General features: G+C 42.0%; 1 protein-coding gene across 1 annotated transcript in view; it reads left to right on the top strand.

Moving 5' to 3' along the window:
* The window catches only part of igdcc4 (immunoglobulin superfamily, DCC subclass, member 4), a 53,237-nt gene that overhangs the window by 21,105 nt on the left and 7,851 nt on the right, over window positions 1-24,281 (top strand). The window contains exons 3-14 of the mRNA XM_035151875.2: window positions 4,981-5,122; window positions 7,212-7,345; window positions 14,024-14,158; window positions 15,015-15,167; window positions 18,446-18,856; window positions 18,933-19,097; window positions 19,913-20,050; window positions 20,588-20,770; window positions 21,624-21,839; window positions 22,591-22,692; window positions 22,802-22,988; window positions 24,152-24,279. Coding sequence (XP_035007766.2) covers window positions 4,981-5,122; window positions 7,212-7,345; window positions 14,024-14,158; window positions 15,015-15,167; window positions 18,446-18,856; window positions 18,933-19,097; window positions 19,913-20,050; window positions 20,588-20,770; window positions 21,624-21,839; window positions 22,591-22,692; window positions 22,802-22,988; window positions 24,152-24,279 — 2,094 coding nt within the window. The remainder of the gene's footprint in view (window positions 1-4,980; window positions 5,123-7,211; window positions 7,346-14,023; window positions 14,159-15,014; window positions 15,168-18,445; window positions 18,857-18,932; window positions 19,098-19,912; window positions 20,051-20,587; window positions 20,771-21,623; window positions 21,840-22,590; window positions 22,693-22,801; window positions 22,989-24,151; window positions 24,280-24,281) is intronic.

The raw sequence follows: 24,281 nt of genomic DNA, 5'->3' as shown, positions 1-24,281 counted from the left end.
TGGATGCCCCCACTTTTGTCAGCTGTCACATGCCTATTTATGAGGAGCTCTTGTTTGAGGGACAATAAGGAATCGAGGGGAGGGAGGGGGGGGAGTTTAGATGAATGGTGGGAAGGCGGAAAAGGCTGAAGAGAGTTTGCGGTGATGGTGAAAGGAAAGGCTTCAGAGACCATTAGGAATGACCTTCAGTTTGTGTGTGTCTGTGCGCTGTGGCTGTGTGCAGGATTTGAATTAAATCAGCAGTGAGAGGCTATGAGATAGATGTGGCCAGTGTGTACGAGGTCGAAGCCGAAGCGCCTCGACATTGACATTGAGCGGGCGTTCTTATTTCCGAGCGCGTCCTTACCACCAGAAATGAGACAGAAGTGAGAACACAGGCGAGATCACATTTGTGAAGACAAGCCACCTGGTCCAGTCCAGGTGGCTTGTCTCGGTGTATGATGCACGTTGCCTTGTTAAAAACATGTGGAAGAGTCGGCGCCGGAGAGAGAGAGAGAGAGAGACAGTAACAGGACCTTTTTGAAATGCGAAGAAAAATAAAATGTAATTAGGTTTACAGCCTCTAACTCACTCTTCTCTCGGCAGAATGCCAAAGCGGCACAGAGCGTGCACATCACATTACCCAAATACATCCATGTGTAAATGATGATGCCGGGGAAAAAAACTGCTTTTAGTGTTAATTAGACCAATTAACCTTTCTGATTATGAGACTGCTGGAGTGAATGTCAATATTTCCTAATTCCTAGCAGCTTTCGCAACGCAATTCAATAAAGGAAGTGATGTCAGAGCTGCTTTCTCTTCATTGCAGTTTAATGAATTTTTGAGGTAAAACTGATTTTTTAAAAATAATTGGTGCTTTCATTACAACATATCAGTCTATTTATGCCGCTCTATCTATCTACTCTGACTATCTGGAGGTAAAATCACTGTGGTCTCAAATTACACAGTTAAACGCACCACATCTGCAGTGGGAACAGGATGAGGGGAATTGTATCTGGATGTGCAAGTAAATGCCCTTTTCTTTTGCTATGTCAATGATCGCTGACACAATTGAAAGTTAGAAGGGGTGAAATACTGTAAAAGGGACAAAATTAAACGCAGCGCAATTATTATCCAGCAGCTATTACAAATATGTGTTGGGGCTGGGGGGGGGGGACACGCCTGATGGGTTTTTCACACTGATACTCTGCCTGAAAGCTGGGTAGCAAAGAGGTCACGGGTAAAATTATCTGCTCGCACAAGGGGAGGGGAAAAACACTGCAATCTGATAGCTCTGGGGCCAAAGAGTGGGGCATAGATAGAGGGACGGACAAACACACAGAGAAAGAGTTGGGGTAAAGTCAAGGGCAGGAGAGAGAGAGGGAGAGAGAGAGAGAGCAATGAGAAAAGAAAAACGAGAGGTATAGCAAAGAAAGACAAGATATGGAGGAAGGGGAAGGGAAAGGTTACACTCTTTACACGGAGAAGTGCCCGAGGAGCCGCCTGAAAATGTTCCTTTAAAACAGGGGAAGACCTTGTTGCTAGGAAACAATTGGACATATGTGTGAACCTGTGGCTGGATATGTCACCTTTCCTGGGAGAGCCAGTGGTGTATCAGCACAATGCCGGGCAGAACAGTGTCAACTTTTGCAAAAATCTGAGCGTGTGCTCCGCGTGGTGCTGGATGGATCTGCCGTGGAATTTCATTGCGGGCCAGGGGGACACTCCCGGACTCCTGGGAAAAGACTAATATGATTATGCTTTGACAGAGCGGAGGTGAAAGCCTGGCCAGTTGCCTTTGTTCCATCACAGCATGGGCAAAGTGTGTTCTCTGAGCACCCCCCCCCCCGCCCCCTTTCATTAACGTCTGCGTCGCTGATCAGCTGTTGTCCGCTACTCACATACTCCCACCTTCCCACCTTCCCACCTTCCCACCTTCCCATTTACGGACGTGCACATAAATTCACACGCTGATCCAGTAATGTAATCACAAGATGCCTGTGTGGAGGCATCGAGACCCACCGTATAAACACTGAGGTACAAGTAGCTCGGCACACGCGCTCTCAAACTCACATTCACACTCTGAGTTGGCCTGGCACCCAGTCAGCCGCTCCACTCTCTGGCAGTGTTACAGGTGGTGTGTTTACATGAGGGCATCACAGTGTGTAATGGCTGGAAGAGGCAGGGGTTAATCATCAACTCCTCCTGCAAAGCTGCCTGTGCAAGTCATTCCAAGACTGTTTTTTTTGTTTTTTTCTCCTGAAATGAATCAAATGCTTTCTGTTACTATGGCCAGGCTTGTGTGTCAGCCTCTGTGTACCCATTGAGAAACTCTGTTCCCTCCGTGCAGAAGGAAAACACAGATGGTCGGTTTGTTGCCATGACTAACAGTTGGTGTGGTAGGGGTTAGTCGCTGTGACTCCTCCAGCTCACTGTGGTTTGGAGGGAAGAGATTGTGAGACTTTGGAAGTGTTCAACTTTGGAAATCTTTACACAGATATTTGATAGGCTGCAAGTTTGGAAACATCCAAATCTGAAAATGGCTACTGTCTACAAGTTAGAGTCAGTCCTCCTTTCCATAGTTCTGTTTGTTTAAAGTCTGATGACATGTCCACTCTAATGCTAGTAGTGATTCTCACTCTGTGGACGACGTTGTCATTGTTATTACTCTTTTTGTGACTGAAATGTGGGATTGAGCATATCGCTATGTTATTATGTACAGAAATGCATTGTTCCAGAGGATGAAGCATGGTGATTACGTGACCTTACCACCAGTAGGTTTACATTTGTATTTTTTAGTGAAATGTCTCAACAGGTGCTGGATTGGTAACCATAAAATATTTGGTACAATCATGGTTTCCAGAGGATGAATCATGCATTGATTTCAAGATTTTTCATCCATTGCCACCAGCCAATCAAAGTTTCCACTTATCCAGTGAAATATCCCATTAACTACTAAACCCAGTTGTGTAAAGACACTAATGATTCTCCAATGATCTATTCCAATGTTATTAAAATCCCCTGCTTTCTCTGTATAGCTACACAATTGGATTGACATTTTTATTATTTCCTCTCATTCTTAAAACTATTGTTTGTCTTGCTGAAATTAAATTAAGAACAAGTAGGAAGTACCATATAATATCAACTGGTGCCATTATCAGGTAATATCTACATTTCAATGACATTCACTGCAGCCTCTGCTGTACTTTGGCATCAGCACTTAGAATAGGTCCTGTCTTAAAACTCAGTTTGATCATTCAAATTCACAATACAACACAGTTCGTTAAGTTTTGAAAACAGCAGTCATTCAAATATGAAACAGTAAGTCCTAAATATCAAGCATGGAGTGTGGTCAGATCTTACTGATACTATAGTATTACGTGTGGTGAGCAGTGTCTCACTGATGGGATTACCTTCAGGGATCTTTGAAAAGATCTCCTTCAACAAGAAAGTACATGTTGACATCTATCTATAGGGGAAGCACCTCTCTGAATCACCTTTGTCTCTGCTGGTAGGTGGATGTATTATATATGAAGCACTTCATGTTAATCTTTACACGTTTTCACACTGTGCTGATCTCAGTTCTGCAATTATCTGTACATGGGGATGTTACAGAAAGCTGAGGAAGGGCTCATCACTTAATCATTTTGTGTTCAGATTCATTAAGCTATACTTACAATTTACAATGTGGTTAGTGTTGGTTTACTTGCTTAACTCCATGCAGTATGCACTATATTTTTTGGTCCAGCTCTTTAAATTTTGAATGCTTCTTTCTGTCTACCTTCCCGCTTTCGTCCTGTCTCTGGTTGCCTTCTCTCTCTGCTCTCTGTCTCTTTGATTCCTCCCCTCCCCTCCCAGCTCTCTGCTCCTTTAGTCGGAGCTGCAGGCATGTGTGGCTGGGACAGCCAACCACTTTTGTTCTCGTCTCCTGCAGCCTGCTCAGGGGGTCAGAGGTTAGAGGCCCTCAGATAGTGCTCAGTGCTGGCCCCTGGTGCTCGGCGTTACCTACAGTCGGAAGCCCTCCTGTCTGTGTGCGAAATGTGTTGAGGCTGTGATGAAGTCTGGAGGCCTGCCAAGACTCAACCTGGAGAGAGAAATAATCCAAGCCAAGCCTGATTATGTCCCCAGATTTCCCTTAATCAGGACATTCAAGGGTATTCAAATGGTCTGAGTAGGACTGTAATTAAATTACAAGTTTAGAATGGGGCGTTTAAAAGCCTCAAAATGGTTTGAATACAGTAATTAGAAGTCTGAAATCGAGACTATGGCAGTGTTATGCACATATTGTGAGCTTTCTCCCCGAGATGTTAGTTGAATAAACTCACTTTAATTTCATTGTTTAAACCAAAGCTGTGGTCAGTGTTATTTAGTGTATCTGATATGTGTTAAAGTTACAGCCTTAGTGCTGCGTGTTTGTTGTTGTTGTGTTTTCCTGCAGGCACCCCCCCTCACCCTTCCTGCAGTGGGTGGTTGAGTGTGTGCTGTCGGGAGCACAATCAGGGGGAGGAGATGCAGGCAGTGCCAGGGGGCCGTTTGGCAACTTTCAGGCTGTGTGTTGTCAACTGAGTTATAATGTACCGAGATCAATACTCCCCTTTTTGGAAGGGAAAGTGTTTATTGTAGTTGTTGTTTCCTGATTTGTGTTTTACTTTAGCCAAGTTTCTATGTTTACAGGAAGATAGATTTTCTTCTTATTTTTATTCACTTCATCCCCTGGACTTTAACAGGGACGTAACTGCTCAAACACCGTCCTTGTCGGCGTCATCTAACGAGAGCAGTAGACCAGTTGTGGACAATGGCTTCAATACAATTGCAGTCTATCACATCATGTGTGACCCACATTACACACAGTGTGTCCTATTCATCATACCAGAGGTGGACGACATGACACAGATTTCAGATCGTTTAAATATGTCAGTTGCACAGGGCTACACATTGTGGGCTGTATTTTATGCTTTGTCTGTTCACTGTTATATCTCCATCTCTGCTTTATGCCTCCAGGTCTGTCTAAGTTCCACCAAGAGCCGTCACCCCAGACAGTCCCTGCTGGGGGCGCTGCCCGCTTCGAGTGCCAGATTGAGGGTGTACCCACACCTGTTATAACCTGGGAAAAGAACAAAGTGGCTGTCCCTGAGGAGACCAGGTGACCCTTCTCTTTGTGTTGTTGTCCCTCATCTCCTTCTTTTTCCATCTTCTCTTGTCTATTCATTACTTCTGATGAATTAGCAGTGTGATTTTTCTGTGGTTCTCCTGCAATATCCTGAGACCAGTAGAGCCTGAATCAGGGTTCGTAGATGTTTTGAGGCCAATTTGTGAAACTGTGCCAAATCCCACCATCATCAGCAATGTGAGAAGTTTGACTTGAATTTAAACTCCAGAGAGACTCACTGGAATCTGCAGTGACGTGGCTGTGGTGTCACGCAGCAGGCCACCGATATTTATTTATGATTGTTAATTATTAATAATTTGCCACCACCAGTTCACAACATCTGGTTGATTTCAGGATTTCAACATTTTTCTACATCTTCTATTTTGAGTATAGAATCTTTACAGTAACATACATTTCTCTTTGTGTGTTCCCTTATTAACAAACTTGTTCTGTCCATCACATCATGACACAAACTTTCTCCTGCAACAAAATTCATTTCAATAAGTCATGTTGGTGATTGTCTGATTTCCTTATTTCCTATGAAAATGATCTTAAAAGTAAGTAGTGAAATACTTACTCTGACAATGACACTCGCACATACATATGCAAGTTGACTGTGGCTCTCCCCTTTTGAGTTTAATATCTAAGGCTGTATTGATAAATTTCTAAAAACAAAATATAAAATCCAGAGGTTGGTGGACGTATGAACTTGTCGCAATAGCTTTTGGAAACTTTAACGATCTGTGATGTACTTAATGATTTCAGAAATACCTGTTTGCGTCAAGATAAGAGTCTCTTTGAGCTTTAGATGAAGAGAGGCCTTTCACACTTTGTGAATGTTACGGCGCTGTAGCTACAAACTCAACCTACAAAATCAGAAAACTAATTTTGTTTTCAAGTTTGACAGTTAAACATCACTTCGACATTCGTTAAAGACGTGAAAGATACATGGAGATGCAAATCTTTACAATGTCCTTTAATTGCAGCCTCACTTTCGCCTCATCATTTCATGGTATATTCTCCCCGGAGGATATACTGCATGTAATAACACACTGCAGTGAAGGGGTCAGAGGGCAGAGATAACGAAAAACAATGATCCGTCAATGACCTTATAATACACTTACTACTACACAAGTAACAATTAATAATGCCGTCAGTGAGGTTGGAGCACATGTTCTAATTATTGTAACTATTCTCAAAGTAAATATGAAGGACTTTAGCAGCTGTGAGAAGAGCCCTTGAAAATCATCTTGAGTTTTAAACAAGATCACAAGTGAAAACCTTCTGCGCTTTTATAGATGAAAAAAATAAAATCACAAAATGTCATATCCTCGACAGGTCTCTCTGACTCTCTCTCTCTTTTGCTGTCATTATTCTCATTTACTCAGCCACTTAACAGTATTGACATTTCACTGTGGCTCCACTGGCCCCGTCGCCTTGGAATTTGTTTCAAGCTCAAGCCTTATTGCACAGGACTAAGTGCTAATGGCTTTTGTAGCCCTGTGTGACCCGCAAACAGCTCGCTGCTTATAAGGTCTCATTGGCGGGATGCGGCTCTCCCACCTCAGGCGCCGTTAATGGCCTCTCACAAAGATGAACCATAAAGGACGGATGATACATCACTGGCTTTTTTTTTCTCTGTTCTCTCTCCTTACTCTAATTTGCCTCTTCCTTTCTGTCGGCCCCTTTGCAGTCGTCTCTTGCTCTTTTTCTTCGCCATTATGCCCTTTCCACCTCTATTTCTGTGTCTTTTCTGATCCACGTTTTCTTCACAGCTGGCGTTTCATTATCTCTTTCTCTTCTTATTGTTTTTTCCCCCATCCACACTGCTTCTACTTTTTCCCTCCAGTACCTTCCCCTTCCTCCTCTCAGAACATTGGTCATATGTCATATAGTATAGGCAATAAGAGTGTGCTGGACTTCCATATCTCTGGAACATTCAAGTCAACATAATAAATATCAACAGTACAAATAGAACAAAGACAAAGATATATATTTTTGATCCATGTTACAGGACTCGAAGCCATTTATTCAGTTCTCTCTCCCAATCTCTTCCTCTCTGTTTTTTCCCTGCGTGCAACAGGTTCATTTCCCTTCCTAACGGGGTGCTCCAGATCCTTGAGGTGACCAAGGAAGATGAGGGTGCCTACCGCTGTGTCGCCTCTAACTCTGCCCGGAAGGACATCAGTCATGAGGCTCTACTCACTGTCACCACAGGTGATGTCTGCTGCAGTGCTTTGTAACGTCTGAATAGGCGGCTGGGCTCCACTGGGAGTTGCCACACCAGTCTGAAAAATCTAATTTCAGTCTTAGGACAACAACAACTGGTGCTAACAAAAGGTGTCTCTCCCTCATGCTGTGTTTGTATTGCACTTTGTGGGTTTGAAACTACCATGACTCATCTAATTGAAATCTGAAGAGTATTGTTGCAAAGAAATAATTCAGCATCATTATTTTAAAAAGTAAGAGTTCAACAGTCTTGCCTAAAATATGTTTGGAATGGGCTGTTTACTTGTCCTGTGATGCAGCTTTATTTCTGAAACTGTAGAAGTGACCCGCAGTAATTGAGCTGCAAAGTTCAGCTCAACTCAGTACGCACAACTCTGAACTGGAGAACCAGTTCACTTACATTGTCCCATTGAGTCCCAAGGTTTTTATTCAAGGTTTATTAATATTGAACGTTTTCCAAATGGCACAAATTCGACACAGCACTTCCGTATGCCCTGTACAATACTAATGCACAGTGTGAAGCTTATTAGATGAGCGGTTCTCGAGATCTACATGCCATGTACACACAGACAGAGATTTCTGGAAATAGTAGATACCTAATCATGGGTTTCTGGTCACAGGTGATTAGAGATACATTATGGTAGAATACAAAAGAATATGTTGAATCTGTTGTAGTTGAGAATTTGTTTAGAAGGGATGTGTTTACTCTGATTATTCCTGGACTGTAGTCACTTCAGCTGTACAAATACACAATGCTTCACATGCACAGCAGCAGCTGTAGCTGAATGGCGATTGTACAGTATCCAAACCAACCTCCCTTTTCATTCTCTCACAATATAACCACACACAGGAGAACAGAGTAACTCTAATGTGATCAAAATATCGCACTAATAGAACCGCATAGAAATACTCGAGCACTACGGTCATCACTGTCAGGGTGCATATTGCTGCGGCGATCGACATGACACATTGAATCTTTCATCAGCATTGTGAGGTCAGACATTTCACCATTAGGCTGCCCGCGGTAAAGCCATGCCACATAATGCGCCTCTGCCACCGGCTCGCGAGAGATCGGTCAACTTTAATTGGCAGCTCTGTGGAAACCTGTTGTGTCCTTTTTGAATCACAGCTTTTGTGTCCTTCAAAAGAAAGACAAAAAAGAAAAACAAATGGGAAGGGGAGAGGGAGACAGGGAGTGAGTCAGTTGTTTTCACACCATCACTTTTCAAGTCCTCAACTTCACATTTGCAAGATTAAAATTTCACCTCAATTTGAAGCTCAGTGTAATGACATGGCTGCTCCAAAATGCAAAAGAGGGAACAAGTATCCTCTCTTTTTTCCACAACAGCTTCACCACTATTTTAACAGGAGCCATTTCAGCAGGGTGGTTAGCACTGACGCCTCACATGCAAGAAGGCCCCTGGTTCGGCCCGGATCTTTTAGTGTGGAGTTTGCAATGTTCTGCTTGTGTCTGTGTGGGTTTCCTCCTGATATCCAAAGACATGCAGGTGAATGGTTGGCCTGTGCAACGCTAGCGACCTGACCAGGGTGAACGTTGCCTCTTGTGCAACGCCATCTGAAATTAGCTCCATTTTTCCCTCTCAACCCTCAAAGGATAAGTGCAATGCTACAGAGAAAAGATGGATGGGGGAGCAATTTATAAAGTTAATTGCTGAATAACAGGGGTGGATGTGTGGAACAATCTTGAGGTTGAATTGAAAGTATTTAATATAACTTATAGTTTGAAAAAAATAGTTATAGATAAATATTTACTTTTGTGCGCTCATATAGTTATTATTTGGACTGTGTTGAACATATACAGTATGTTTGGATGAGGTACAGTGTCTTTATCTATCTATCTATCTATCTATCTATCTATCTATCTATCTATCTATCTATCTATCTATCTATCTATCTATCTATCTATCTATCTATCTATCTATCTATCTATCTATCTATCTATCTATCTATCTATCTATCTATCTATCTATCTATCTATCTATCTATCTATCTATCTATCTATCTATCTATCTATCTATCTATCTATCTATCTATCTATCTATCTATCTATCTATCTATCTATCTATCTATCTATCTATCTATCTATCTATCTATCTATCTATCTCTCTGTCATATCAGCTATTACCATTCAGTCTATGGCTACTACATGATTCACTTGTCACCTCTAATGCCATCACTTCACTCGCTTGCACTGTTTTCCTCGAATCTCATTGACAGTTTGACATCGGGGTCATCGAGTTCATGTACTTAACTCGCACGGCTGGAGAAAATATGAGACATCCACCTGCCTTAACCTTACATTATCTACTGTCCTCCATTTTCTTTACCCTCTCCTTTTGTATTCACACGCTGCACCACACCCACCTCGTCCACAAACAAGACCCCTACAAAGACGCACCCTGCAGTGCAGTCCTCGCAGAGGCAGACAGACACACTTAAAGCCATATGCATCAGCGAGGGCTGCTGTATCTAATCTCCATGATTAATTTATAATGTGTTTACAGAATGCCAAGCGTGTATGTACATATTGCTTCCTGGCGAGCGTTAGCATTACGTGCTGCTGAGACTGCCTGGGCTGAGCAGAAAATGCACAGAAGTAAGGACCTCTCACACCAGCAGTACCTTGATACACACCCTCGAGAAATAAATGTCTGGTCTCTACGATCTTGACATCCGTAGTCAGTGATGCACCTTATTTACATAATTTGAGGCCATTCTGTCAACTGAATTAATGCTTTATACCTTTTCTCACACAAAAGGATTCTCTCTTCTGCTCCCTCTCGCTCTCATTTCCCAAAGCCCTCTCTGCACTATCAGGTGTTTTTTTTTCATTACATAGAAAATCCCCTCCTCTCTCTGTCTCACCACCTCACCTCAGTCGATTCTGTCGCTGATGGTTTTGTACAGTATGTTTTGTACAGTGTGTGTCAGTGAAGGACCCTGCACCGCTGCCAGTAAATAATCATTTTGTGATGTAAGAGCTTCCATTGCCTCCTGGCAAATCCTCTCACATGAGAATCCTCTCTAATCAAGGCTTCCTGTTACATTCAGGTCCTAGCCACATCAGCTATCTAATAAGAATTGATGAAACCTCGACCAGATACCAATCAGCCAACTACAGAGACGGTTTTGATGATGAAGTGACTCGCTGTGTTAGAAATTAAGTCAATCTCAGTCACTAAAGAATCCTCAGAAGTCAGCACTCTAAATCCTGTCCGATCTTCAGCTTGAATTTCAAATACGACACAGTACACAGATTTTTATGATATGGTATATAAATTATAGCGACATACTGACTACTGCTCAATTATGTAGGAAAGCCTTGCAAATGCTAATGCAACAAATAAACAGTTTTCCATGAACAGATCTTTTTTTGGTCGGAAAATCTGAAGTATGTAGTGACCGAAATCCGCATTTAATTCTTTCTAGGATTTGTATCAGCTAAAATGAAGGCACACAGAAATATCAGGGCCTTGTTTGTCCATCTTACCAAATACACAACTTGAATACTCTGTGTTGGCAGTCAGCCATCACAAGATGTGTATGCCAACACCCACTGGGCACGAGTGTGTTCAGATCCTCAGTCTGGTGTGGAGCTGTGTAACTTAAACCTGAAGTGTGCATACAAAAATAGATGGTAAATGTGTTCACCAAGTGGGCAATGAGTTCTAACAACTCATCCTCAAATGGGACATGACCCTCACCACAACTCTGTGAGGGATATTTGTGGAGCGGTATCGTCACGCTGACCCTCCTCCTTTATTTAGCTCTCTCTTTTTAACCTAATCATTTATCAGCAATGTTTTGCTGAGTTTGCAAACTGGAAGCGTTTTAACCAAGTACATTTACTCAAGTACTTAATGAAAATACAATTGTGTGGTACTTCTGTGGTAAATATAATCCAATAATTATCTAAATTATAATATATCATAAAGCTATCTAGCAGTGTATAAATCAGTAAAATGAATCCCACGTATACCAGCTGCAATATTATAGAAATGATATATTTCAATTATGTCTATAATATAATTACATTGATATTATATATATTATGTACACTACCGTTCAAAAGTTTGGGGTCACCCAGACAATTTTGTGTTTTCCATGAAAACTCACACTTTTATTTATCAAATGAGTTGCAAAATGAATAGAAAATATAGTCAAGACATTGACAAGGTTAGAAATAATGATTTTTATTTGAAATATTAATTTTGTTCTTCAAACTTTGCTTTCGTCAAAGAATGCTCCATTTGCAGCAGTTACAGCATTGCAGACCTTTGGCATTCTAGCTGTTAATTTGTTGAGGTAATCTGTAGAAATTTCACCCCACGCTTCCTGAAGCACCTCCCACAAGTTGGATTGGCTTGATGGGCACTTCTTGCGTACCATACGGTCAAGCTGCTCCCACAACAGCTCAATGGGGTTGAGATCTGGTGACTGCGCTGGCCACTCCATTACAGACAGCATACCAGCTGCCTGCTTCTTCCCTAAATAGTTCTTGCATAATTTGGAGGTGTGCTTTGGGTCATTGTCCTGTTGTAGGAGGAAATTGGCTCCAATCAAGCGCTGTCCACAGGGTATGGCATGGCGTTGCAAAATGGAGTGATAGCCTTCCTTATTTAAAATCCCTTTTACCTTGTACAAATCTCCCACTTTACCAGCACCAAAGCAGCCCCAGACCATCACATTACCTCCACCATGCTTGACAGATGGCGTCAGGCACTCTTCCAGCATCTTTTCACCTGTTCTGCGTCTCACAAATGTTCTTCTGTGTGATCCAAACACCTCAAACTTTGATTCGTCTGTCCATAACACTTTTTCCAATCTTCCTCTGTCCAATGTCTGTGTTCTTTTGCCCATATCAATCTTTTCTTTTTATTGGCCAGTCTCAGATATGGCTTTTTCATTGCCACTCTGCCTAGAAGGCAGCATCCCGGAGTCGCCTCTTCACTGTAGACGTTGACACTGGCGTTTTGCGGGTACCATTTAAAGGAGCTGCCAGTTGAGGACCTGTGAGGCGTCTATTTCTCAAACTAGAGACTCTAATATACTTGTCTTCTTGCTGAGTTGTGCACCGGGCCTCCCACTTCTCTTTCTACTCTGGTTAGAGTCCGTGTGTGCTGTTCTCTGAAGGGAGTAGTACACACCGTTGTAGGAAATTTTCAGTTTCTTCGCAATTTCTCGTGTGGAATAGCCTTCATTTCTAAGAACAAGAATAGACTGGCGAGTTTCACATGAAAGTTCTCTTTTCCTGCCATTTTGAGAGAGTATAATCGAACCCACAAATGTGATGCTCCAGATACTCAACTAGCTCAAAGGAAGGCCAGTTTTATAACTTCTCTCACCAGCAAAACAGTTTTCAGCTGTGCTAACATAATTGCACAAGGGTTTTCAAGGGTTTTCTAATCATCCATTAGTCTTCTAAGGCGATTAGCAAACACAATGTGCCATTAGAACACTGGAGTGATAGTTGCTGGAAATGGGCCTCTATACACCTATGTAGATATTTCATTAAAAACCAGACGTTTCCACCTAGAAGAGTCATTTACCACATTAACAATGTATAGAGTGTATTTCTGATTAATTTAATGTTATCTTCATTGAAAAAAACAGTGCTTTTCTTTGAAAAATAAGGAAATTTCTAAGTGACCCCAAACTTTTGAACGGTAGTGTATGTGCATATATATGTGTATTTAGAGTATTATATATTCTGAAATTGATATATATGGTGTACATTTAATCACCCTGCCATTTGCGATTATGTTTTCATTCCTGTCTTTTTTTGTGTTGGTTTGTTTGAAAGCAACATGAAAACAACTAAACGGATTTCCACAGAACTGGGTGGAAGGATGTTGTGTGGGTCAGGGGCGAATTCATTAAATATTGGTCCAGGATTTGATGTGGTGTTTTTCAACATTTTCACAAATTTTTAAGGAAGTGATACATGGATCTTGATGAACAATATTTTGATTACTAATATAATTCTTTACTTTTACTTTAATATTTTGAATAAAGACAACTCTTACTTGCAACAGAGTAATTTACACTGTGGTATTGATACTTGTATTTTAGTAAAAGACCTAAGTACTTCCTCCACTGTTGCCCTCACTGTAGTACAGGTATGCTGGTTTTGAATGAGTAGTAATAAGTCTCAGAAACGTCAGTAGTAATCGATGAGAGATGGAACAGCAGCAGGAGCCTGATTTCCAGACTGAATTTCCAATTTGTTAACTTTATTGGAGAACATTGAAGTCAACTTGTTATTGTCACAATGAGTCACTGATATATCTAGTATACTGGTCTGTATCTCTTAAAGGTCCAGTGTGTAAGATTTAGCTGAAAGGGATCTTTTGGCAGAGGCAGAAATTGAATATAAATTTATCCTAGTCATGTTTTCACTAGTGTGTTTCATCTAAATTGTCCGAATTGTTATTTCCTTTACCCTAGAATAAGCCTTTTATATTTAAATACTTCATTTACATCAGGAGTGGGTCCTCTCTACTGAAGCTACCACAGGTTCTTTTTCATGTTTGGAAGGGGAGGGTGAGGTGAGGGGTGTTCAGCTGCAACATGCAACTTCATCACTAGATGTCACTAAATTCTACACACTGAACCTTTAAGTATTAACTTCTGTTGTTGACGTAGGTTCTACTGAAGCCCTGAACAGAGTTGTGATAGTTGCACCACCTCAAAATGCCACGGTGGTGCTGGGCCGCCCCGCAGTGATGGAGTGCATGGCACAAGGCCAGCCGAAGCCTCTGGTGTCCTGGAGCAGACAAGGTAACACTTCAAATGCTCTCACTCATTCTTCATCCTTATCCAGTTTAATCTTTTAGTTTTTGTTCTCTTTTAACTGCATCTGCTGTGTTTTCATTATCTGTGTGTTGATCCGTCTTTTCACACACAATAAACACACAGTGATAAGTCAGAGCTGCTTACCTGTGGCTGTGAAGTTTTTCTCTCAGTTATAATCGCTGTCTCTTCTTAACCCGTCCTCTGTTTTTCTATTGTACATTGAGCCGCGAAAATAATTTCTCACGTGGACTCATCCCCTCCTCCACAACTCCGATTCACCAAACACACACATAGACACACAAACATGCACTCGTAGAGTCCTTGTGCAAATGCTTTTGGGAAACTTTTGGAATTTATTCTTCACACTGTGATTCGTCTGCGTTAGAAGAGGATGCATTTTATTATGTCAGATGTCAAAAACTGCCCATCACTAAGTAGAAATTGGTGCTTCTATAGTGATCATGCTGTGGTGAGATAATTCAATTTGCAGGATGTGATCATTGTCTGTAGAAAATCCTACAACAAACACTTGGCAGATCAGCTAAATAGTGATCTACTATATAGGGTGAACAGTGAGTGATTTCACCCACAGCTGAAGATGGCTCAGTGAACCCAGACTGAAAAATCACAGAGCCACCTGTTGGTCAGCTTGTGTAATTACAAGCCAAACCCCACTGCTGCTAAAAGACATGCTTTTCTCTTTTTTTGCTGTTTTTCTCGGGCAGCTGAGAGCCTGAGGAAGGATCTCCACTTTTCTCAAGGCGAATGTTTTTTTCTCTCCTTTTTTTAACTGTATGATCTGGCACTGTTGTTTTTTTTTTTCACTCTGCCCTTTGATCAGATGGAAAGCCCATTTCCACTGATGTGGTCGTCCTCGCAACAAACCTGGTGATTAGGGACACGAGACGTCACCATGCCGGCGTCTATGTCTGCCGGGCCAACAAGCCTAAGACCAGAGAGTTTGTCATTGCTGCCGCTGAGCTGCACGTGCCTGGTAAGAGTCAAGTAGCAGGATTACTGAACAGATCTCTTCGTGTTATTTTAGACACGTGTTAAAAGGAGGAGGACACCAGACTCCAAATCAGTGTTGGTATGCAGCATAATTTATGAGTCTGCTATCTGAGAGTTTGGGTGTGTGTGTGTGTGTGTGCGTGCGTGCGTGCGTGTGTTTGTGTGTGTGTCTGTGTGGTCCAGGTATTACTCATGTTGTCGGGACTTACATTTGTTCACACAGTCACATTGTGGGGACAAAATGCAAGTTCACATAACATAAATCATTACATTTTAAGGTTAAGACATGTTTGAAGGTTAGGTTTAGTTTATCTCAGGTTAGGTTAGGTTAGGGTAATTTTAGGTTAGGTTGGAGTTAGGGTTAGGCAAGTAGTAACTATTGTTAAGAGTCAGACTCCAGGAGATTAATATAAATCAATGTAAAGTCCTGGGGATATGACTGTGTGTGTGTGTGTGTGTGTGTGTGTGTGTGTGTGTGTGTGTGTGTGTGTGTGTGTGTGTGTGATATTGTCTTTCGTTGTAGAATGAGCTTGATTGATCATTTCACAGCATCTCCCTTGTGTGTATTTTTTCTCGTGTTCTGATCTCACCAGGTTCTGTGATAAACCTCTGTGATGTGCTAAATACTGGTCAGGTCCTGGGAGTGGCTCCTTTTTTCATGTCAATGGGATGGTATAATGCACTAGTAAAAAAATGGCACTCTGAGATTTATATAAAGACTTATATATTCTATATTAGATTTATATATATCAAGGCTTTTCCTGAACTACATCGGTTTGGACACCTTCTTTTAAAATCTCTCTCACAAGCTCCACAATTAATTCAAGTGCAATAATAAATCTTTCTGCGAAGGCCACATTTTATTTTACACTTCTCTGGTGGTTTGATTAAACTTTTGATCCGTAAGATATTTGTGGTTTTAGTACAAATACCATCTCAGTATAGTTTAACCTCACGCTTCTCTCTTGAACTCTGCTGATCCTCTCTTCTGATTGGTTGAACATTTTCGAAGCAAGACACAGTCAGGCCAATCACAGTTGTCAGTTTATCGCCTACTAATATAGCTTGGTAAACTTCAGTGGTATTTGAAAAGGCGGATGGTGAGTCAGCGCTGAAATGAGCTGAAAAGACATATAAAAATGCTCTAAGGATTAACTGCGGCTGTGGCACGGGAGGTTGCGTGGGTCACCCACTAACCAGAAGGTCTGTGGTTTGATCCCCCTGACTCCTCCAGTCTGCATGTCAACAATAACAAGGTGTGTGCATGTCAAAGTGACCTTGGGCAAGACACTGAATCTCAAAGTCAGTGTCTATGTGATAGGAAAGTGCTTGGTGAATGTGTGTGTGAGTGGCTGAATGTGACCTGTAAAGCACTTAAAGTGGTCGTTAAGACTAGAAAGGTTCCATATAAAGGCAGTCCCTTCCATTTACTTTGGTCATTGGTCTCTAAGTTTACTATCCTTGGGAAGGCTGTGCAATGATTAATTGCAAATGGTGAGTCCACGTGGGCCTTGCTGGGCACATGGCTGAAGGCGGAGTATAGTTGTGACATCATGACATTATAGATTTGCTCTTGGCCATACTTGGGATCCCCCTACATGTTGGAATGCGTAATTCAGTGTTGTAGATACGAGTTGCGTACTGCATGCACAGAGCTCTATGCACCATAGTGCACCATGTTGACTGACGAGGTCGAGATTGTACACAAATATAATGGGCTTGTTTGGCTAACTTGCTAAGCCTCCATCGAAATGAATTTACCTGGATCTGATGATAAACTTGCGAGTGGACGACTTCACATTCCAACGTCAAGCAAGCAGAACAGCACAAGACACAGCAAACAAGCAAACGTTATGACCTGACTTGTCCAGTAACAACAACGCCAGGTCGCCATCTCTCCAGCATCCTTTGTATCCTTTGGCCTATTTTAGTTCTCACCGAGTGAAATATGCTCAGATATTAACTCTTTTTTTTACTTGGTTACTTTCTCTTTTCCTCTTCTTCGTTTCCTCTGACAATGTCCACTTCGGTTTCTACGGTGGCTCTGCCATGATTTCCTCACTGAGAATGGCGAGCTTGTTGTCTGCTATAGCGAGCTGCTAGCTCTGGTTCTGGTTGTTGGTGTGTGACACCTGTAAAGCAGGTTGTAGCAGTTCCAGGCCTCAAGGGAGTGCTGTGGCTATTATCATTTTGTGTTCCATCAAAATGATTTGTAAGCTGTAATTTTAAGGTTTAAAATGCCTTAGAGTTACTTTAACCTACTGCTGTCTAGTTACAAAATCCATTTTGGTTCTCCTGGTCTCCTTGTGTAATATAGCTTATATAACCTCAACCCCGTAATGCATAATCACTTAATCAAGAGATTTTTCCAGGACAGCCAGGGCTGTCAGAATATGTTAATAGTTATATGACCATAAAGACAGAGGAAAAAAACGGAAATTGTATCTCACAGACATTTACTCAAATAACACAGAGAACAATAATGAACAAGGTTTTTGGCTTTTGAAAATTGTTCCGAGTCTGGGTAGTCAGGAGAAAAAAAAACATTCTAACCAACACACATGAAAAACTGTTCCCATTCTTTCCAGATGTGAGTTTCTGTTTTTATTTATAACAAACAGGTGTGCTATGCCATGTTTCTATTAGCAATGAGACAAAGGGCCACATCACAGACATCACAGCTACACCACCTCTACGACAACTAATCTATAGATACCAGGATGGGTTAAGTCTCATGTTATTCCATTGTACCATGTGTTTGAAATCAGAGCTACCACACACATGCCCAGTTAGAAACACAGCCTCTAATTGTTCGACAAGTCAGGAATAAAGCCTTTGATTGGTTGACAGACAACCCAAGACATTGTGGGATTGCCGGTTGGCAGCAAACAACCATGCTAACAACAACAACAACAATAACTGCTTTTAACAGAGAGAAATGGATAAATAGTCACAGAAAACATCCAGTATTGGATTTGTCATTATGGATTAATATCTCCAAAAAGACAGTACAGTTCAAGGCTGGATTAAAAATGTTCTGAAAGGGCTATGATCGTCATGAAGCCTTATTGGAGCGGCACAATCCTTCTGAGCAAAAAAATAAAAGTGTACTATGTCCTTTGCTGTTGTGTATGACATCGTCGACTTTTTAGGGTTAAGACACAGTTTATGAAAAGGAGCTTTGTGTATTTTTCATCTTCTGCAATAAATGACCTTTAATTATTTTATTGAATAATTAAAACCTTTTTCTTTTTTCATTAGCCCCTCCAGTGATTCTCCAACCCCCAGAGACAGCGTCCCTGTCCCGGGGGAACACAGCCCGGTTTGTGTGCAACAGCTCAGGGGAGCCTCCCCCTGTGTTGCACTGGCTGAAGAATGGCAAACCCATCAAGCCATTCAGACAAGTGAAGACCCAAAGCCCTGGACTCCTGCTCATCAACCAGCTGGCACCGGATGATTCAGGCTACTACCAGTGCATAGCAGACAACGGGCTGGGCACGGCCTGTGCCACTGCCAAGCTCACTGTCATTGTGAGGGAAGGTCTGCCAAGCCCTCCACGTCACCTGTCTGCCACACCCTACTCCAGCACATCTGCCCTGCTCACCTGGGAGAAACCGGAGTACAACTCGGACCAAATCATAGGCTACTCTGTGCATTGCCAGCGTGCCGCAGGTATGCCTCTATCATATAGCAGGCATTTTAGTTTCTAAACAAGTATTTGATTTGAATACTTTTTTATTCGTTCCAGGCTCAGATAATGTGGAGTACCAGTTTGCGATGAACAATGACACCACAGAGTATCACGTCAAAGAGCTTCTCCCGCACACTGCCTACAGATTCTTTGTGGTTGCCTACTCTCCCCTGGGGGCCAGTCCACGATCCCTGCCTATAACTGTAGAGATGCTGGAGGATGGTGAGTTATCAAACTAACACAGGTAAAATCAGGCCACACAGGTAAAATCAGGCCAGGCTGGGATACTTCACTGCCTCACAAAGCACTCATTATTAGCTTCATGACCTTGTAACTGAATTTAAGTACTCATGAATCACCACTGTCACCCATTCAGGGTTTCTTGTCACAATTTTAAAAAATAGGAGTCGTTAAGTAGAGACATAACACAAGAGTATTTACGTTCAGCTGGCCAACATTTTATTGTAGAAAAACACTAATGTAATGCACATTTGAAAGTTTTATGGATAGATTATATAGACTGTATATGAAGATGGACGACACGTCTCCCATTTCCTGCTCCTCCTCCCACTATCCAGACATGAAGACCGAAGATTTTGTGCACATGAACGCTGCCATCTTGTGCTTGTGGAGTAGTGATCAGGGGATGGAGCTGTTGTAGCGAGGTCCCGCCGGTCTCAGCTGTCAATCTCTGCATTTCATCCTGCTGTAATACCATCAAATAACGAATAAACACCAAACTTATATTAATGTTTACTATGACTTTGTAGTTTGGTCCATGTCAAATCCATTAACATGGAGGAGGTTGGATTCATGATCCATACTTCAGCCAGCCACCAGGTGGCGATCAAGATGTTTTTTTCGTTTTACTTTTTTGGGAGCTGTCATGTCGTCCACATTTATTTACAGTCTATGATAGATTAATGACAGATACAGTGTGTTTTACAACTGTCCTGCAACGTCACAGATCTGTAGGATTTGGCTTGAATGTGCATCAACAGCCAGATCAGTGTCTCTGTTTTCATTCCCTCCTGCAGTGCCGAGTGCACCCCCCCAGCTCTCCATAGCCAGCACCTCCCCTACAGACATCAGGCTGATGTGGCACCCCCTGTCCTCACAGTACAGTCGAGGAGCCGTCACCCGCTACCGCATCGAGTACAGCTCCCTGGATCAGGGTTAGTCATCCCTGCTGGACACAGCTGACAACAAGCTGATTTCAGCTGCCAGTGAAAAACATCTCTGTGACGCACACTGAGTACTTTCAGATCAATTTGTGTCTTGACACAAATGATCGGTATAAATGGACATGTATTAACAGTCTACATTACTCTATGAAATATTATTCTTTACTATGAATATAATAATCTGTTTCTGAACATGGTTTACACTGGTTTGTGAGTACAGATATTTTTGCAGATGTGTATGACAGGGTTAATTATGCTTCGTGCACTTGCAGAACAGAAAACATCTATTCTGAATACCCATTTCTCTAAAATGTATGGAGAGATCCAGCTCACTGTGAGAGGAGCTGCGTCATAACAGGTTGTCCTTGAGAGACAACAATTTATTTGAGTTATTGCAAAAACACCTCAGTACAGAGCACAGTTTTTCCCCTGTGTGATACATATTATCTGTTGAATCATCACATTAGAAAAACTCAAAGATAGTGTACTTAAAGAATATATTAATGTGTTTCTTGTGTGTTCCCACAGTGGAAACTGTATTCTCAGTGGAGGTGGGGGGTAATGAGACTCAGTTTACACTGAGAGAGCTGCAGCCCAACCAGGCGTACCAACTGAGGATTGCAGCTGGAACAGGCGTCGGCTTTGGGGTCCCATCAGAGTGGGCCCAACACCAGACATTAGCTCACTACAACCACAGTGACCACAGCATGGGTAAGAAACTCAAAACCACGTTCTGAAATTTTTGTTTTTTCTTTTGTTGTGGTTCATTTTTGTCAGGTCAGACCCATAATATTTATGTCCTGTGTATGGTCCAATGCAGTTTAGACTAATGGACATGAAAATACCTTTATTTAATACTGTGTCTATATATATCTTGGACTCAAATTATGACATTTTAAAGAATAGTTTTTGAATGTTTTTGAATGTTTATTTTATGGTAACTATAAAGCCTCGACAGAAACTTTATTAGACAGTATTAGTTTGTAAACAATAGTACGTTTAGCCCTGGTAAACGTACAATAGTACGTTTACTGGGGTTACCTCGATTGCAGTTTCGGAGCCCATCCGTTATCATCTAACTACAAAGTAGTCTCTTGGGGCAACAGCCAAACATTTGGAGCTTGTGGTGTTGACAGTGGATATCTGGGCCAGGACTCTGTCTTTCATTCGCCTTTTCAGTCTGATACAGTGTGATAACTGTTTACCCGCTGGAAACTAAAGCCTCCTCAAACTAGAAATGGAAACCAGAAGGCTTCGGACCGCGAAACCTTGTCCCTGATCTACAGATTCTGTAAATTCACATGTAGAATCTGTTTATAAATGTTTACCTCGATGGCTACTCACATTTACATTTTAACATAAAGAAATGAAGGATGGTCAAGTACATATATGTGTGTGTGTTTATGTGTGGCGAAGGTTAAGATGCTACAATATGCTACTACTATTACTATGAAATTCAGGTATTGCATTTCAAGTAATCAGCTGGCAGTACAGTATATATTTAGACAGTAAGTGAAAGTTGAACTTAAAATTTTTTATCTATCTCTTTTCCAATCCTTTTTAGTGATCTTTGCCCCCACTGAGCTGAAAATCAGAGCCAGAGTGAACACGCTCAATGTGACATGGCATCCCTCACCCAATCACACCCTGGTGTCTGGCTACAAGCTGTCCTGCCGAGAGGTCGAGACCGAGGAGTCGGCCACTGGTGAGAAGAGGGCGACACAAACCCACACCATCAGGCTCCGAAAGAAGGCGAGGTATCATCTGCTCACTGGACTGGGTGAGTGGTTACCATGACGCCCATCTGAATGTAATTTGCCTTCAAGTTAATTAAAAATGTTCAAGATGTAGAAAAATTCAAGGTAAATGCAATAACAACACAGACATTCATGGTCTTTGATCTTTGGTCCTTGAGTATATGGACAAAATAGGGCTTCTCTCATGAAAGATTATCATTAATAATGTATAATGTACAAGTGAATAAGATTCAAAAATACAAGCAGTAAAAAAAAGTACATAGGCCAAGGTCCAAAGACTGACAGAGAGCCAGTGGAAATGGACAGGTATATGTACTGGGGAGCTAATGAGGGACTCAGAAATGGGAGTAGGTGAGTGGGGATGAGGAGCAGGTCAGGTGACTCGAGGAAGGAGATGTCAGGTAGGAGTGAGAGCAGAATTAGAATATGTGTTCACAATCAGTGAACGAATGAAAGGATGAATGAGCCGACTGGAATTCCAAACCAGGTTGTGGAGGTGCAGAATCTAAACAGACCTCAACTGCATTGACTGTATTCAGATTGCTCTTATTCAGATCACTATTTAGATTAATGAGGTTCTTGTGTCACCATGTAAAAGTATTGCCTGGGTTTACATGTTCATATGTTCTGTATGGAGCATCCACCCTCTCTTCCTCTCACTCTGTTTTCTTCTCTCAATGTGTGTGTGTCTGTGTGTGTGTGTGTGTGTGTGTGTGTGTGTGTGTGTGTGTGTGTGTGTGTGTGTGTGTGTGTGTGTGTGTGTGTGTGTGACAGCCCCTGACCGGCAGTATGAGGTGAGGGTCTGGGCATTCAACAAGCACATCGATGGAGCAGCTGCAATGTGGAACGGAAGAACAGACAAGGCCCATGACAGAAGTGAGATATCTCCATGCATGTGTGAATGTATACATAAGTGACTGAATGGATGTCTTCCACAATAATTTGGTAATAGATAATAACAAATAACATTCTGTGTGTGTCAAAGCATCGTCGCCACCCATGCGCCCCCCTCCGATGCCCCCAAGCAGCATCCAGGCCAAAGCCAACAGCTCCACCTCCATCTGGCTGCGCTGGGAGAAACCTCGTTTCAGCAATGTACGAATCATCAACTACACAGTGAGGTGCAGCCCAGCGGGAACCACCAACGCCTCCCTGGTCTCCTATCACACCAGGTCAGAGCTCACAACCCTCCATGGAATAAGGACAACATCGCAAGGCTCAGCTCCACAGTGTTTTCGAGCAAACTTATCTTCATTAATAATACAAACCCAGACATTGATGAAATAGACAACTTAAAAATTATGACTTTACCTCTAAAACGGTCACCAAATTGAAATGTTTCACAGCTTGTGTGTGATTCATGCATAGACTGAATATAAAGATGGACAATACCTCTCCACATCCTCCCACTGTTCAAAAATGAAGCCAAAATATCCAGAATGCAGGTGCAGCCATTTTGTGCTTTTGGCATAATTTGGAGCCAGTCTCTGTGCAGTAGTGATCCTGGTGTGGAGCCGCAGGATTGAGGTCTTGCCGATGCAGCCACTCGACCAATCGCGAGTCAGACTCAGCTGTCAATCATGACATCGCACCCTGTTTTTATAACATCACATAATTAATTAAAACCAAACTTAACAGAAAATTACCCCTTGGACAAACATCAGTGGGATAAGAGTTGCTTAAATTGGATGTGTAATTTGACTGTTTGGTTTAGTCCATGCCCAAAGCCGGGTCTATGACCTACACTGCAGACAGCCACCAGGGGGTGATCAAAATGATTTGGCTTCACTTTTGGGGAGCTGTCATGTCCCCCATCTTTATATAGAGTCTATGATTTAAGGCCATAGTTTAGTTCAGCCTTAATTTTCTCACACTAATCTGTTGGTTTCGTTAAATTGCTCCAGTTAATGTTTTCTCTTATTCTGCTTCACAGTGCCAGACGTTTGCTGTTTTTCATCTTTAAGAGTACCTTATATGTTCAACTCTGAACAAACTAATGCATTAATTTCCCATGTGAATTCTACACTATATCACTATACTGCTGATTACCGCCATTGTGTCAATGTGAAGAGTCTAGGAGGCAACAACTACAAGCACATCATTTTGTCTTTGTGTTGATGTGTCCTTGTACACTTATACAGGGTTTATTACTTCAAAGGATAAACTTTAGATCCTCATTCCCTTCTCTGTACGTGTTGTGTCAGATTTATTCAATAATTGTTCTAAGTCTTACGGTCTTGCAGTGGGATAAGAGGTAACAATATAAAAGGTCATATGAACTCTGGAATTATTACAAAGTTTAACATGCTTCCACTCTCTTCCTCATGTGATCCAGTTCTGCTCAGGAGATGCTGCTCGGGGCCCTGAGGCCCTTCACCCGTTATGAGCTGGCGGTGCAGTCTAATGCAGTGGACGTGGTGGGACCCTTCAGCGGCACCGTTGAAGAGTCCACCTTGTCTGACCGT

The sequence above is a fragment of the Hippoglossus stenolepis genome, chromosome 1, assembly GCF_022539355.2.
Source record: "Hippoglossus stenolepis isolate QCI-W04-F060 chromosome 1, HSTE1.2, whole genome shotgun sequence".
NCBI lineage: Eukaryota > Metazoa > Chordata > Actinopteri > Pleuronectiformes > Pleuronectidae > Hippoglossus > Hippoglossus stenolepis.
The sequence above is the reverse complement of the archived record's forward strand: the minus strand, read 5'-3'. Positions and strand labels throughout refer to the sequence as shown.